Source organism: Schistocerca americana, chromosome 3 (genome assembly GCF_021461395.2).
Source record: "Schistocerca americana isolate TAMUIC-IGC-003095 chromosome 3, iqSchAmer2.1, whole genome shotgun sequence".
In the NCBI taxonomy this organism is placed as follows: Eukaryota; Metazoa; Arthropoda; class Insecta; order Orthoptera; family Acrididae; genus Schistocerca; species Schistocerca americana.
The window spans coordinates 746711928-746729405 of record NC_060121.1 but is presented as its reverse complement, the minus strand read 5'-3'; the positions used below and the strand labels follow the sequence as shown (position 1 = coordinate 746729405).

Genomic DNA, 17478 nt, shown 5'->3' with positions numbered 1-17478 from the left:
AGCTCGCTGTCTTACAGTGTAGTAAAGCGTGCTGTAGTCTTCGATACGTTATACTAGGAATTATTTTCAATATACGCCGAAATATCAAAAAAATTGCAACCAGACACTGTTTTTGATAATTTATTTTGTCTTTACCAGTTTCAGGTTGGTTTGCCCATTTTCAGACGAGGTCTAGGTTAGCTTGTAATGTGACAGTCGGTTGAGAGTCGGCGAAACCAAGGAATGTGAAAGTGAAAAAACTACCTGAAGTGTATTGACCTCAACTGACATGCCAACAAATTCCATTTGTGCACAGGTGTCATTCCACACAACTGTCATTAACTCATCTGTGGTACGTGAGTGCAGTAGGGCAGAGCTTTATGGAATAGTACTTTGAGGCTTTATTACCTTGTTACTATTTGAGCAAGTTCTACACACATTACGCCGTTCAGATTCCCTTGGATTATTCATTTTATTACCACATAAAATGATATAAATCCATTTACAATCAAAAGTCAAAGTCACTGCCATGATCAGGCAGTTATAAACTTTGTAAGATACTAGAGTACATCTTGTTTGCCATAGCTTAGCAAAAACTGCACCTCGGTACATTTATCCTCTCTAAATATATGTGAGGTAGTGCGCCTGAAGAGCGTCGCCGTGTATATTAATGAGTCGTCACTTAGCAGTTAGAGGGAGACACGTGCCGCCCGAGCACTTGGCTCGCATCAAGTACCGTACGCAGTAGAAATAAGTATAGCCCGGTAATTGCGATTAATAGCGAATACGTTAAGAAAACAGTGAGTAATTTATTTTGTGTATACTGTTAGTTAAAGTAATATTACCAAGCTGAGCAGACAACCGCACGATCAGACGTTGATTACTTCTGCTAAGTGCGAGGTAAACTGTACAGACCGATACAGCAGTTCCAAAAACTGCAAGTTATTTAGTTTTTTAAGTACACAATTCCTGAGTCTTGTCCAAGTGGAAAGGTAGAGATTCGACAGAAAGAAGACTGCGAGTACTGTAGTACCGCCTGAAAGTGATTCTACAGTAACTAATTACTGCAATAAATTCAGCTGAGTATTCTGTCAGTCTAGTTCATTCATTTGTATCATTTAATGGCAAGAGCATATCATATAACAAATAATTATAAATACGCCGAGATTTTCTTAAGGCAGTGCCCAACAATCTCTAACCCTGCGTAGCCTCTGCCCTCAGCGACTTCGTTCTCAAGAGTTGCACATCACAAAAACATTTGATGCAAGATAACACAGGAGGGGGAAGTGGAGAGAGAGCGACGGGGATAAGCTAACATTTGACAAAGGTATAAACTGCAGATATAATGCAGGAAGTGATAATTAAAAAGATGTCTAATGTTTTAAGACTGACATAAAACTGGTGATCAAATTGGGAACTTTTGTTAACGCTATAAAACATAAGAGAGTTCTCAAGCGTTTTTCTTAATTGTTTTCCCGTTATTTGCTCTTTGGTGCAGTCATTATAATTATACCCATAAAATACGTACTGCTGCCCCAGTGTGTTCTTAAAGACAGTCGTCAGTTATAAACTCTGACATAAACTAAAATTTCTTGACAATAACTTCAACAGCATACAGTTTTCTACGGTCATTAAACTTCGCTACGAAATATGCATCAAGAACCCTGAATTACATGTGTAAAAGGAAACTGCTCACTTAAAGGAACGCTGCCCGGCTGTAATGTCTTGAAGGCCTAGCACAGTTCACGTGTGAGTTATATTCGCAACTTATGGAGAGTAGAATCTCCTCAGTAGAATCTCTCCACTGAAGTGTTGCATTGGAAAATACTAGCTCCCTGATATTATGCTGATATAGTTGAAGCTGCAACTGGTGACAATGATCTCCCTGTAGAATTTGAACATAAGCTTTACTCTTTGTATGCTGCATTAACCGTCAGAATTCAAAGACAGAACAGATTCCACAATGACTATAGTGAGATGTATACACAGTTTTTTTTTTATTAATTCTACAAGTGATGTTGACCGATGGAGTAGATCTTGCGCAATTACTAATCAAGAGAATTCAGTAATTGGCACAATCAAGCTTATATAAGAAAACGTATTTAACTGGAAATAATGAATTTCGGTGTCGCCCAGTGTCGGTGCAAGATTAATGAAGAATTTTGGAAAAGTGTCATGGAAGTCTTTCGAAGCATAACTACTGAGATGGTCTGCAAGATATCGAAGTAGAGGTAGAGACGCTTATACGAGGGTCACTCCAAAAGAAATGCACACTATTTTTTTAAATCCATCTTTTATTCTACATGTTTGAAAGTTTTACAGTGTGTAGATACATCCTTTAGGAACAATATTTTCATTTCTCCACACAATTTCCATCCCTCTGAACTGCCTTACGCCATCTTGGAACCAGCGCCTGCATACCCACACGGTAAAATTCTGGACCTACCTGTTGGAGCCACTGTTTGAGAGCGTGCACAAGGGAGTCATCATCTTCAAACCTTGTTCCACGAAGAGAGTCTTTCAGTTTCCCAAAGAGATGACAGTCACATGGAGCCAGGTCAGGACTGTAAGGCGGGTGTTTCAATGTTGTCCATCCGAGTTTTGTGATCGCTTCCGTGGTTTTTTGACTGGCGTGTGGCCGTGCATTGTTGTGCAACAGCAAAACATCCTGCGTTTGCCGATGTGGTCGAATACAACTCAGTCGAGCTTGAAGTTCCTTCAGTGTCGTCACATATGCATTAGAATTTATAGCGGTTCCACTTGGAATGATGTCCACAAGCAAGAGTCCTTGGGAATCAAAAAAAAAAAAATGGTTCAAATGGCTCGGAGCACTATGGGACTTAACTTCAAAGATCATCAGTCCCCTAGAAATTAGAACTACTTAAACCTAACTAACCTAAGGACATCACACACATCCATGCCCGAGGCAGGATTCGAACCTGCGACCGTAGCGGTCGTGCGGTTCCAGACTGTAGCGCCTAGAGCCGCTCGGCCACCCCGGCCGGCCACTTGGGAATCGAAAAACACCGTAGCCATAACTTTTCCAGTAGAATGTGTGGTTTTGAATTTTTTTTTTTTTTCTTGGGTGTTTTTGCATCATGCCACTCAACTGATTGCCTCTTCGTCTCTGGTGAAAAACGTTGGAGCCATGTTTCACCTCCCGTCACAATTCTTCCAAGAAATTTATCTCCACCATTCTCGTACTGTTCCAAAAGTTCTCTGCATACCGTGTTTCTTGTTTCTTTGTGAGCCACTGTCAACGTCCTGGGAACCTACCTGGCACAAACCCTTTTTAACGCCAACACTTTCAGTATTCTGCAAACACTTCCTTCCCCTATCCCCACGTAGCGTGACAATTCGTTCACTGTGATGCGTCTGTCAGCAGTCACCAATTAATTCTCTCCACATTGTCTGGAGTGTGTGCAGTACGAGGCCTGCCGCTGCGAGGACTGTCCTCAGTATTGCCGTGCCCGCTTTCATCACGTAACCTGCTTGCCCACCGACTAACTGTACTGCGATCGACAGCAGCACCTCCATACACCTTTTTCAACCTCTTGTGGGTGTTTCCCATTGTCTCGTTATTACTGGACAGGAATTCTATGACAGCACGTTGCTTCTGACGAACGTCGAGTGTAGCAGCCATCTTGAGGACTTGCTGTGACGGCACCACTCACGGGAACAGGTTGAACTAAGTTTGATAACAAGCGGGAAGGATGTATCAACACACTGTAAAACTTTCACACATGCAGAATGAAAACTCGTATATACAGAGTGAACCAAAAAAGTGCATTTGGACGCCACAGCGAGATTCCTCACATACTAGAAGTTTAAAAATATAACAAAATGTCGTTCCGTGCGTATTTTCGTCAGAAAAAGGGGTGAGAGCAAGGCTATTCTGCACCATAATAATCATATATGCGAGATTTACTGATGAGGGCAGGGTTTTGTCGTTAGAACACTAGAGAGACTTCGCTTCCGGATCTCGATGTAATCATTTTTTATTTGCTAGACTGCATGATATGGTATCTTGCTTCTTCATTGTTATGCAGCGGTTACGGGAGGTCTTATACAAAACATGTGCAGTTATTAAGTACTGACACAGAGACAAGAGTCCAATCTTTTTATTTAGTTATTATTTTTAATTATTCTATTTTTAAAGGAATATTTCAAATGTTTTTCTATCTTCCACGCACTAGCCGCATCAAGATCGATTTCCAGCGCTGTTTCTTATCGTCTTAAATTATATCTCCAAACCAAACAAAAAAAAAAAGATAATGCCGACTCTATGTCTCTACTTCTTGCTCTATCCTTGTTTCTTCTATCCTAGGTAGTCCCTGTGCAACCAAGCAAATTACACCGTCGAAGTAAATTGTTTCGCACTACTTCATCAAGTACATTCGAACCCATTTATCGTCACTCCTCCCTGCCATAAATTCAATAGATTAGCACCAACTAACACCGTTATCATTTTCATGCCCATTACATTTCCATTGCACATTACGTCTTCTATAGAACTATCAACCTTCCCAGGCGATTACAGAACCATGTTACTATTTTTATACCCATCATCATATTAACGACTGACAAGTCTGTCACCGGTCAGTCAACAGCCAACAATTACTGAAAAAAGTGTGTAGTTCTAACATCGCCATATCGGTAAATTTTGTAGCTGAGGCCGGTATTACACAATCATATTTCTTTGTCAAAGTTGACATGTCAAACATTTATGCCAAGGAAATATGATGGTGTAATGGGGAACTTTGTCAAATCTCGCCTGTCGTCAATAAATATGATCAAATCTAGGGCCTCGCCGTAGGTTTGATCATAAAAGTCGTTCGTCTTCTGTTCACAGCAATGTGATATGTAACCGCTTGGAGTGCTGGCGCCGCTACAGCTATTTAACGCCTCTGTAGTGTGTTTGTAAACATGGATTCAAGGTTGGTGTCATCGTTTGACTCTCTTTATATATATATATATATATATATATATATATATATATATATATATATACACTCCTGGAAATGGAAAAAAGAACACGTTGACACCGGTGTGTCAGACCCACCATACTTGCTCCGGACACTGCGAGAGGGCTGTACAAGCAATGATCACACGCACGGCACAGCGGACACACCAGGAACCGCGGTGTTGGCCGTCGAATGGCGCTAGCTGCGCAGCATTTGTGCACCGCCGCCGTCAGTGTCAGCCAGTTTGCCGTGGCATACGGAGCTCCATCGCAGTCTTTAACACTGGTAGCATGCCGCGACAGCGTGGACGTGAACCGTATGTGCAGTTGACGGACTTTGAGCGAGGGCGTATAGTGGGCATGCGGGAGGCCGGGTGGACGTACCGCCGAATTGCTCAACACGTGGGGCCTGAGGTCTCCACAGTACATCGATGTTGTCGCCAATGGTCGGCGGAAGGTGCACGTGCCCGTCGACCTGGGACCGGACCGCAGCGACGCACGGATGCACGCCAAGACCGTAGGATCCTACGCAGTGCCGTAGGGGACCGCACCGCCACTTCCCAGCAAATTAGGGACACTGTTGCTCCTGGGGTATCGGCGAGGACCATTCGCAACCGTCTCCATGAAGCTGGGCTACGTTCCCGCACACCGTTAGGCCGTCTTCCGCTCACGCCCCAACATCGTGCAGCCCGCCTCCAGTGGTGTCGCGACAGGCGTGAATGGAGGGACGAATGGAGACGTGTCGTCTTCAGCGATGAGAGTCGCTTCTGCCTTGGTGCCAATGATGGTCGTATGCGTGTTTGGCGCCGTGCAGGTGAGCGCCACAATCAGGACTGCATACGACCGAGGCACACAGGGCCAATACCCGGCATCATGGTGTGGGGAGCGATCTCCTACACTGGCCGTACACCACTGGTGATCGTCGAGGGGACACTGAATAGTGCACGGTACATCCAAACCGTCATCGAACCCATCGTTCTACCATTCCTAGACCGGCAAGGGAACTTGCTGTTCCAACAGGACAATGCACGTCCGCATGTATCCCGTGCCACCCAACGTGCTCTAGAAGGTGTAAGTCAACTACCCTGGCCAGCAAGATCTCCGGATCTGTCCCCCATTGAGCATGTTTGGGACTGGATGAAGCGTCGTCTCACGCGGTCTGCACGTCCAGCACGAACGCTGGTCCAACTGAGGCGCCAGGTGGAAATGGCATGGCAAGCCGTTCCACAGGACTACATCCAGCATCTCTACGATCGTCTCCATGGGAGAATAGCAGCCTGCATTGCTGCGAAAGGTGGATATACACTGTACTAGTGCCGACATTGTGCATGCTCTGTTGCCTGTGTCTATGTGCCTGTGGTTCTGTCAGTGTGATCATGTGATGTATCTGACCCCAGGAATGTGTCAATAAAGTTTCCCCTTCCTGGGACAATGAATTCACGGTGTTCTTATTTCAATTTCCAGGAGTATATATATATATATAAAGCAAGGGGCACAGTGCCTCTTATTAATTGTGTGTTGACGGGCGGATGGAATATGCTACAAGTGACTTCATGCCCACAGTCACGGGCACTGCCATCCACCTTTCCATCTGGAAATATCCAGGCAGCTTTTCAGCAAGACGGAATACAAGATGTGCTCACAGTCTAAAATAAAAAAATTCTTTCTTAGTTTTCCATTCTACTCTGTCTATTTTTGAACTCTGGATGCCATTAGTTAAAAAGCGCCTCATCTATTACGTACTGTCTATTAATTTTGTATTTATTGGAATACTAACTCATTTAATTAAATTATTCAAAAATAAAAGTAGTTCTTATTGCCCATGTAGTGTACTAAGCATTTATTTACCTTCACATATTCTCCCTTCAGTGCTTTATAAATCGCTTCACACGTTTCTGGAATTATTTTAGTTAATGTACAATGTGATATTCGAGCACTTGTTGTAAAGTAGAATAGCTCTCTCCTGTATCAAGTAATCCCAGTGTTACAGTTTGCCTGTCTTCTGCACATATAACATTTCCCAAGAGAATACACTGTTTTGTAATATGAGAAGCCACTTTACTGAGCAAATACTGAAATACACTCTCATCCATTCGTAAGTAATTTATATATAAGACTTGACGTCCTCCACTTGCAGCTCCCGTAAGAATGTTTTGCCGAATGCTTTTATTACCTCGACGCAATACTTATGGCTTCAACCAAGTGTGTTTCCTTTTTTGCTTCCAAATACACACACAGCAATTGTGATACTAGCAACTGCAGCGCACAACAACAATTTGTTGGCCGCCATCTTGAAATTTGATGAAAAATATGACGAATGTGTAATACCCGTTTTAAGCGCCACGTCAAAGATATTTGTCAAAGAAATTTGATGTAAATTGATCATATTTCTTTGTCAAATATATGTAATACCGGTCTAGAAAAAGGAAAAGAAGATTATTATTTAACGTACCATCGACAACGTGGTCCTAGAGCATTATCGAGCAGATCAGAATTAAAAAAAAAAACGATATTAAACCTAGACCCGGAAACGTAATCTCCATCTTGAGCAATCTAACACAAAATTTTACTAACTCTGCAGTGCAGTCGAGCACTAACGAATAGAAATACTTATTTTACGTGTAATTAAAGCGTTGCTAAATTGACTTCCTTTTAAGCCGATTTTCTGCCGAAAATTTGCGCAGAATGAAATTCTGTTACAGTCATTTTAGAACTGTTAGTTTGCGATGAATTGTGCTGTGGCGTCGGTGTGCACGAATTTAGATGGCAACAGCGCATGGCGGCTAGATGGTCACCCAGCCAAGTGCTGGCCACGCCCGACAGCGCTTAATTTCGGTGATCTCACGGGAACCGGTTATCCACTGCGGCAAGGCCGTTTCCGTTCGGGTACATAAGGAAAACTTAAATCTGGACTGTCGGACGAAGATTTTAAATCCGCTCCACGTGAATGCGAGTCCATTGGATACATTCAAAATGGACGGTATACAAGTGCACCACAACGCTTAGAGTCAAAATTATGTGGATGGTAAAAGATTTTAAATTATTTTGAATTCAGAAAATAGTTGGCAGACATGAATATTTTCAGGCACGTGGGATTTATATCGTAAACTGCCATTAGTTCGCAACCACCAACTGCTTAAAGCACCAACGTTGGTGAAGTTTCCTTAAAACAGAACACATTATCGTCTGTGGTTGCGTCCACCCTGGCTTTTACAAGCGTTTGCAGTAGGTGACTGTAGCAGATGGAGCGTTAGCCGTTACTACGTGTAGCAGTCATGTATTCACTCTGTGGTGCGTTAGTACGAAGTGCCTGCACGGCCAAACGAATTTGCACAGAGAAGCGGTCAGCATAATCTGAAGAAACAAGATCGTCGCGGATAGAAACTTAGCGATGATCTGCGTCGTTCAGACAAGAGACAGCTGCCAGCGGATCTCGAGAGATAACTGTGCGCGGTGTACTAAGTTTGTGTTTAATGTTTTTTCCCCCTCTAATCACGACAAGAACCCAATAATGTTAACTATATCCATTCCTTACATGGCAATTAATTTTGTATTTTAATCCACTAGTCCTAATCTTCAGCATTCCAACTAACTGAGTACGGTTAAATGATCAAGTAATGTGCTACGTAATTTGTTCATCAATCTACTTTTTAAATTGTATGTAATATGTAACTATTAAGCCGTTAGCTGCAAAAATATACACCTGACAGATCTGAGACGAAACACCTTTTTATTTAAAAAATGAAACTAAAGAAAACCGGTGTCTTCTTCCGTCGCTCTGGAACCAAATATTAATGACAGACTTTAGGAATTTGTTTAATAAGGATACCAATAGGCGCCATGTCACTGAGTGCGCGCGCGGTTCGAGTCCTCCCTCGGGCAAGGCTGTGTGTGTTGTTCTTAACTAAGTTAGTTGATGTAGTGTGTAAGTCTAGGGATCGATGAACTCAGCAGTTTCGTCCCTTATGAATTCACACTCATTTGAACATTTTTGATACCAATAGGGGTTCAAAACTGCATACAAATGATGCGTTGCACTGAACGTTGCTGTAATGCCACTAACTTTTACATCACTACAATGCCACCAACAAACTTTTAAGAACATGAAAGTACCAAGAAGTAAAGCGGAAGACTGTTGAAACTCAGCAAACGATGAGAGATTTGGAGACCAGGAGCTTTGGTAGATCATAAACTGATGCTCAGACACCGCATCGGATCAGAGAATATCTGTTGCCTGAACAGAAAACTCTCTGCTGATACGTAAATTTGGTGCCTGTCTTTCTGTAGCACACGTGGTTCATGGTGGTGGCTAATTAAAACTCTCTTAGGTCTCATATGTCATATTTGACGAGGAGATCTTAGGCACTGGCCCTTTTCTTCAATTTCACAGTGGTACGTTTCAGTCCACTGCTGGACTGGCACACCTCATGTGTTATTCATAACTGATTTAAAATCATTACTATCTCAGTTCTGTTCTCATCAAGTGATAAACTAAATCTGCAATTAGAAACCTCAGTGACTGCTAGGAGTAAGCCGTCTACTTGTCCATTAATTCCTTCTCTTTCCTAGGGGCAATTTGAATGAAATATTATCAGTAGTTTAGCTGGCTCTGTGAAGAGGAGTTGCCGCTCTCCTTTCAGAGGGAATGGCGAAGGGATGAGTTCACCGCTAGGGGCAAGTAGTGGATGGGGACACGGACATTGTTAGTATTGGCACCTGTGAGTCGCGTTGCTGCAGTTTTTCGCATAATACGCCCTGCGCGATGTGGGGGTGGAGGGCTGTATTCACAGAAATCGTAAAGCGTAGCCCGACAACACCTGTACCTACAAAGAATATCAGTTTTTACAAGCAATGCCATTTGGCCAAAAAACATTTCAAAGGAACTTTGTTTTGTGCTGAAGGGTTGGATCCGGTAACGGCTGTGCCCTAGGAGTCAATGACAGATGTTCCATGAGAAGTAACAGATACCTGCACCGTGGACTGGGATTTTCCACTCTTTTTAATGTGATGAACCGACTTTCTGTTGCCGTATTTCCGGTAATAGTTATTCATATACGTTAGCAGGAAACTTTGTAATAAACATGTATTAATTTGTGTCACGGTTTCGTATTATAGTGAGTTGATAACCCCCCTCCCCCCCCCCCCCACCCTTGTTACCTTCTTTGAGATGCAACACCCCTGCCCCATGTTTGCTATGGTCACACCTGTCCTCGTTACCCGTTGGGCGACATCTTTTATCGATGGTCAAGAGGCCTTGCTGAGTGACCTAACAATTAGACAGTCCAACTAATGCGGATCATTTTGACATCCGCAGAGGTATGAAATTGCAATGAAATCCAGACTATTACCTGCTTACAGGCGTTGATAAATATGAACGGGGACAGATGAAAATATGTGCTCCGACCGGGACTCGAACCCGGGATCTCCTGCTTCCATGGAAGACGCTCTATCTGACTGAGCCATCGAGGACACAGACGGATAGAGAGTCCGCCATGTAAGCAGGCGATCCCGGTTTCGAGTCCCGGTCGGGGCACAAATTTTCCTGTCCCCGTTGATATTTACCAACGCCTGTAAGCAGCTAATGGTCTGGATTTCATTGTAATTTCATTCTTCGAGAGCTGCAAGATCACTAATGGTATCTGTCCGAAAGAACATATACCATCTTCATATATCAACAGAGGTATGTCGAAAGCTCAGGTGAACCAGCAAAACGTGGTCTGAAAGCCAACGTTTTAACTAAAGACGATATACCGTACTTATCAAAGCATTCGAAAAAAATTGACTTTGAACAGTTCCAAACCCTGGTAAGTATGAAAAATATCGTAATTGTTAACAGTGTGATCCTTAACTACGTGTTTAGTATTCTAGTCTTGTAACTGAGTGATTGCTGGTTCGGTTCTCGCCAGACGCAAATACATTGCCTGACAAGAAAAGCAAAACTCCCAGAAAGGGAGGAGGAAACGAAGCGAAGTTTCACGGGTTGTCAGTGTAAGCAATATTATTTCAGTAATCAGAAACTCGAGTCAGATTGACACAGAAGTTGGCATAATAAGCCCACTTACCAGTATGACATAGCACCCACTCTAGACTGGATATACGCACTGGTGCAAGATGTCATAAAACCATTGTATCCTATCCTGAGGCAAGCTGGTCAACAATTATGACAGGTCCTTGATATCCCAGATCCTCGATAATGGCACTGGGCCTAAGCTGACGCCCAGGCTGGTCCAACAGGTGCTCTTTCGGGAACAGATCTGAGAATCATGCATGATCACGAGACTTATCTCAGCATCACGCAGAGAGTTCCTAGATACACGTGCCCTGTGAGTAAGAGCATTCTCGTGTTGATAAATGTCAACACAGCACTGTTGCATGAGCTGTAACATATGAGGATGAAGAATGTCACTACCAGACGTAAACTGAAGCCACATCCGATGGCTCTCCTCAACATAACGCCAGAACAAACACCGCTGTGCCTCTCCGAAACACTACCGAGAGCGGTGGCACAGTGGTTAGCGCACTGGACTCGTATTCGGGAGGACGACGGTTCAAACCCGCATCCGGCCATCCTGATTTACCAGCTGTACCGGTATGAAATGAGCGTTAAGATACAAATGTGTCTATAGGGAACATTTGTTGTGAACGAACCTTAATATTTTTTTGTTTAGTTGCTATGACATCTGTCAAAGATATTTAGTATACATCAAAACATGGAACAAACAACATCATATGTTTTCATCGTGTTAACAATGTCGAATTTTGTACCAGAAAGTGATGATTTGCGGAAAGCATTAATTTTTTGTTTTCATTTGAAAAAAACTGCTGCAGAGTCGCATCGAATGCTTGTCGAGGCATATGGCGATCATTCTCCATCACCGAGCGAGGTGGCGCAGTGGTTAGCACACTGGACTCGCATTCGGGAGGACGACGGTTCAATCCCGCGTCCGGCCATCCTGATTTAGGTTTTCTGTGATTTCCCTAAATCGCTCCAGGCAAATGCCGGGATGGTTCCTCTGAAAGGGCACGGCCGACTTCCTTCCCTAATCCGATGAGACCGATGACCTCGCTGTTTGGTCTCTTTCCCAAAAACCAACCAACCAACCATTCTCCATCAGAAGCAACATGCAAACGATGGTTTCAACGGTTCAGAAATAATGATTTTGATGTAAGAAATGAAGAACGTGGAAGACCACCAAAAAAGTTCGAAGACGCAGAATTGCAAGCAATATTGGATGATAATGATACTTGGAGTCAGAAGCAAATGGCAGCAATGCTAAATGTTGCACAACAAAAAATTTCTGACCGTTTGAAAGCTATGGGAAAAATGTGGAAAATGAATTACATGAAAGACAGATGGAAAACCGAAAAACCATTTGTCAAATTTTGCTTCAAAGAGATGAAAGAAAATCAATTTTGCATCGAATTGTTACTGGCGATGAAAAATTGGATTTATTTTAAGAATCCTAAACGGGAAAAATCGCGGGTTAATCCGGGACAACCACAACATGGACTGCAGAACCAGATCGATTCGGCAAGAAGACAATGCTCTGTGTTCGGTGGGATCAGAAAGGTACGATGTATCATGAGCTTCTAAAACTCGGTGAAACTGTGAATACTAATCGCTACAGACAACTATGCATTGATCTAAAAAAGATCAGAATGTGCCAGAAGACATGGTAAAGTATTTTTTTTACACGACAATGCACCTGCACACAAAGCAAAACTGGTTCAGGACACAATCAAAACACTTGGCTGGGAGCTGCTACCCCACCCGCCGTGTTCACCAGACGTGGCCCCTTCCGACTACCATTTGTTTTCATCAATGGGACACGCATTGGCTGAGGAATACTTCGATTCCTACGAAGAAGTCGAAAATTGGGTGTCTGATTGGTTTGCTTCAAAAGACGAACATTTCTATTGGCGTGGTGTCCACAAATTGTCAGAAAGGTGGTCAAAATGTATAGAAAGCAGTCGTCAGTACTTTGAATAAAATGTTTTTACTTTTCAATTGAAAATTAGTGTTTCATTTTCACAAAAAACGCTCATTTCATACCGGTACACTTGGTAGGTTTTGCTTGATTTTCCTATATCGCTACAAGCTAATGCCTGGATGGTTCCTTTGAAAGGGAACGGCCGTCTTCTTTCCCCATCCGTCCCTAATCCGATGGGACCGATGACCTCGTTGTATGGACTCCCCTAAATCAACCAACCAACCGAAACACTGGAATAATAGAACTTTGTCTTCAGGTCGCCGTTATGCTCGCTGACGTTGGTATTCTGAGATAGTGCAGAACGCCAATTCATTGCTGAACAAAGAGTGACGCCACTCTTCAGGAGTCCACTCTTCCCGGTCACGGCACCACACCAGTCGCAATAGTCTGTGTGGTGTTAACGGCAGCCTGCGCATGGGTATGCGATTTCACTGTCCGGCTGCGTTTAGTCTCCGATCAATGGTGCGGGTGACACAGCACAGAAAATTGCAGCGAGTCCATTACTTGCTGTCGAAGGGCAGGCACAGAAGCGAAGGGGTTACGATGTGCTCGGTACACAGTACAGCTATCCTCCGTCGTCGTCCTCAGATTTTGTCGACCAGAAGATCGGCGACGAGTATGGCTGCGCTCGCGTTGCCATACGGTCCAACCTCGGTGCAGTCTTCCATCAGAATGCCCCACAAATCTGGATACTGCACGATTAGACCATTCAACCAAATGGAGACCCACAACGAGGCCGCTTTCAAACGCTGTCAGACCTGATAACGCTGCCCAATACGTCTATGCAGCATCTTCAGGGTCCTTCGCGGTGATCAATGAACATCTGACGCTGTTCACATTCTTTATGTACACTACAAGCCCTGGTAACAATACAAAATAGGAGCAATGTTACTGGTTCCCAGCGGCCGTCCTGCCTATCTGGGAAATTTGCATCTCTAACTTTTTTCATACCTGGCAGCGGTGTGTACATGTATGAAGTTACGTTGATAGCGACCATGTCTTATGGCTGATTCACTGTTTTGTCGTGTAGTGTACTTGCTTAAAATTTTAATTGCATTCTATAATTTCCATAAAACTGAGAAGTTAATCAACAGATATTGAATAACGTTTTTTAAAAAAATTCATTTTGCTATTTTTACTAACTAATTTTATGACAATTCTGGTATTCATAATGAACTGCAAAAGTCTTATGTTAAATGAAAGAAGTATATACAGCTATGGCACTGTTTTTAATATTGTGTTTATGCTTACTCATAATCACTAAAAATAAAAAAAGTCTATTTGGAGTTTCACATTTAGCTGGCAAATTTTAATTTACTACGAATACCAGAATTTTCATGCGATAAGTAATAAAGTACATTGTTTTCATTAAAATTGTGAGTCAATATTTGTTGATTGGTACTTCAGTTTGACATGAAATAAAGAACGCAAACGCAACTAAAAGAAACCTCACGTCTAGTATGAAACGAACCACCAGCCTTTCCATTACAAGAGCAGAACGCGAGGCGCTATGGGCCATTGTCCTACGATTTTTTTTACAATTATCAAAACTTGGAAGTCATGCAACTCGACTTTTTCACGTATTTTGAGAAGTGCATGTCGGGACTCTGGCCTTCAGGTGCTACAGGTATGAAGAAAAAGAAAGGAGGTCAGTTCGTAAGGATCACTTGCGAGACCTTTAACATAATACACCCATATACAGGGTGTTTCACGTTTCATGTCATACACTTCAAGAGGTTTTAGAGCGGACGTAGCAATTCAAGATGTACATAGGAACACCTGTCCGAAAACGTCATCCAACGACGCTACAAGGCGTCAAAGTCATAGACGCCAGTGCCTGTATAGTGATTCCGCAATGATTTTACATTCTTGGATGATGGAGGACGATAAATGTATCAAATTGAGGTAAGGACACGAACGAGTAGAAAGTTATAAGCAGAAATCAATCTGATACCTCTGATATTGGAATACGTGTACTGGTACTGTTGTTGCTGAGGTTGTAGTGTAGGCAACTTTCAGGGGTGGTAGTATGGATCAAAACAAGGACCGGTACATGTATTGCACTGTTAGAGGTACCAGAAGAGTTGTCGCACATAACTTTCACCTCGTTCATTTCAGGTACAGGGATCCTTAACTCAAATTGATACATTTACTCTTCTCCATCACCCTAGAAAGTTTGTAACATCATCACGGAATCATCTGAATACACATACAGATAAAGAAACCGGCGTCTATAACTTTAGTGCTCTGTAGAGTCGATGGATGGCGTTTCCAGACACGGGTTCCTATCTGAAACTTGATCTACTTAGACTCCTCTAAAGCCACTAGAAGTGTGTAACATGAATTGTGAAACATCCCTTATATTTCAAATGTAAGCGATCGAACAGCAACTAACAGGCTCAAAGTAAACCACACCAGAGTGAAAAAAAGTATTGTAGAACGAGCCAAGCAGCAGTCTACTTGCGGTGCAGCCTGCGCACACTACCTGTCGTCCTGCGACGGATCAGTCTCAATGGCCTCGATCCTTTCGTCGCCATCATCGCCGTCGACGGCAATGTCGACCAGGACGCGCTTGGTGGACGGCGTGGCGGCGCCCAGCACCACGGCCACCACCACCACGAGAAGCACCACCAGTGGTGCCCACAGCAAGCGGTAGCGCATCATCGCTGCAGAGAGGTCGGCTGTTCTTCTGAAACACCACGGCAAAGATCGTTTCATCGCGCAATATGCACTATGTGATCAAAAGTATTCGGACACCCCCAAAACCATACGTTTTTCATATTAGGTGCATTGTGCTGCCACATACTGCCAAATACACTATATCAGCGACCTCAGTAGTCATTAGTCATTGTGAGAGAGCAGAATGGGGCGCTCCGCAGAACTTACGGACTTCGAACGTGGTCAGGTGATTTGGTGTCACTTGTGTCATACGTCTGTATGTGACATTTCCACACTCCTAAACATCCCTAGATCCACTGTTACCGATGTGATAGTGAAGTGGAAACGGGAAGGAACACATACAGCACAAAAGCGTACAGACCGACCTCGTCTGTTGACTGACAGAGACTAGCGACAGTTGAACAGGGTCGTAATGGGCCATAGGCAGACATCTATTCAGACCATCACACAGGAATTCCAAACTGCATCAGGATCCACTGCAAGTACTATGACAGTTAGGTGTGAGGTGAGAAAACTTGGATTTCATGTCCGAGTGGCTGCTCATGAGCCACCCATCACGCCGGTAAATGCCAAACGACGCCTCGCTTGGTGTAAGGAGGGTAAACATTGGACGATTGAACAGTGGAAAAACGTTGCGTGGGGTAACGAATCACGGTACACAATGTGGCGACCCGATGGCAGAGCGTGGGTATGGCGAATGCCCGGTGAACGTCATCTGCTAGCGTGTGTAGTGCCAACGGTAAAATTCGGAGGCTGTGATGTTATGGTGTAGTCGTGTTTTTCCTGGAGGAGGCTTGCACCACTTGTTGTTTTGCGTGGTACTATCACAGTACAGGAGTACATTAATGTTCTAAGCACGTTATTGCTTCCACTATTGAAGAGCAATTCGGGGATGGCGATTGCGCCTTTCTCCACGATCGAGCACCTATTCATAATGCACGGTCTGTGGTGGAGTGGCTGGACGACAATAACATCGCTGTAATGGACTGGCCTGCATAGAGTATTTCTGATTTCTATAGAACACCTTTGGAATGTTTTGGAACGCCGACTTCGGGCCAGGGCTCACCGGCCGATATCGATACTTCTCCTTAGTGCAGCACTCCGTGAAGAATGGGCTGCCATTCCCCAAGAAACCTTCCAGCACCTGATTGAATGTATGCCCGCGAAAATGGAAGCTGTCACGAAGACTAAGGGTGGTTCAAATGGTTCAAATGGCTCTGAGCACTATGCAACTTAACTTCTGAGGTCATCAGTCGCCTAGAACTTAGAACTAATTAAACCTAACTAACCTAAGGACATCACACACATCCATGCCCGAGGCAGGATTCGAACCTGCGAACGTAGCGGTCGCTCGGTTCCAGACTGTAGCGCCCAGAACCGCACGGCCACAGCCGGCCGCGGTGGTCTAGCGGTTCTAGGCGCTCAGTCCGGAACCGCGCGACTGCTACGGTCGCAGGTTCGAATTCTGCCTCGGGCATGGATGTTTGTGATGTCCTTAGGTTAGTTAGGTTTAAGTAGTTCTAAGTTCCAGGGGACTGATGACCACAGATGTTAAGTCCCATCGTGCTCAGAGCCATTTGAACCATTTGAACCGCACGGCCACTCTGGCCGGCCAGACTAAGGGTGGGCCAACACCATACTTAATTCCAGCATTACCGATTGAGGGCGCCACGAATTTGTAAGTCATTTGCAGCCGTGTGTCTAGATACTTTTGATCACATAGTGTATTTGGTCTGAAAACAGTTGGTCTGAAAACACTTATTCAGCTCAAGTTATATCTGCTGCTAATGACAACCTGTGAAGCAGAAGACTATACTAATGTGAAAAAACTCATGGGATAGCGATATGCACATATTCAAATGGCGG

At 43.8% G+C, this 17478-nt stretch overlaps 1 protein-coding gene across 1 annotated transcript in view; it reads right to left on the bottom strand.

Moving 5' to 3' along the window:
* Positions 1-15621, bottom strand: part of LOC124606018 — a 70975-nt gene extending 55354 nt beyond the window's left edge. Inside the window, exon 1 of the mRNA XM_047137980.1 lies at positions 15419-15621. Coding sequence (XP_046993936.1) covers positions 15419-15597 — 179 coding nt within the window. The 5' untranslated portion in view covers positions 15598-15621. The remainder of the gene's footprint in view (positions 1-15418) is intronic.
* Between the last annotated feature and the right edge of the window lie 1857 nt (positions 15622-17478).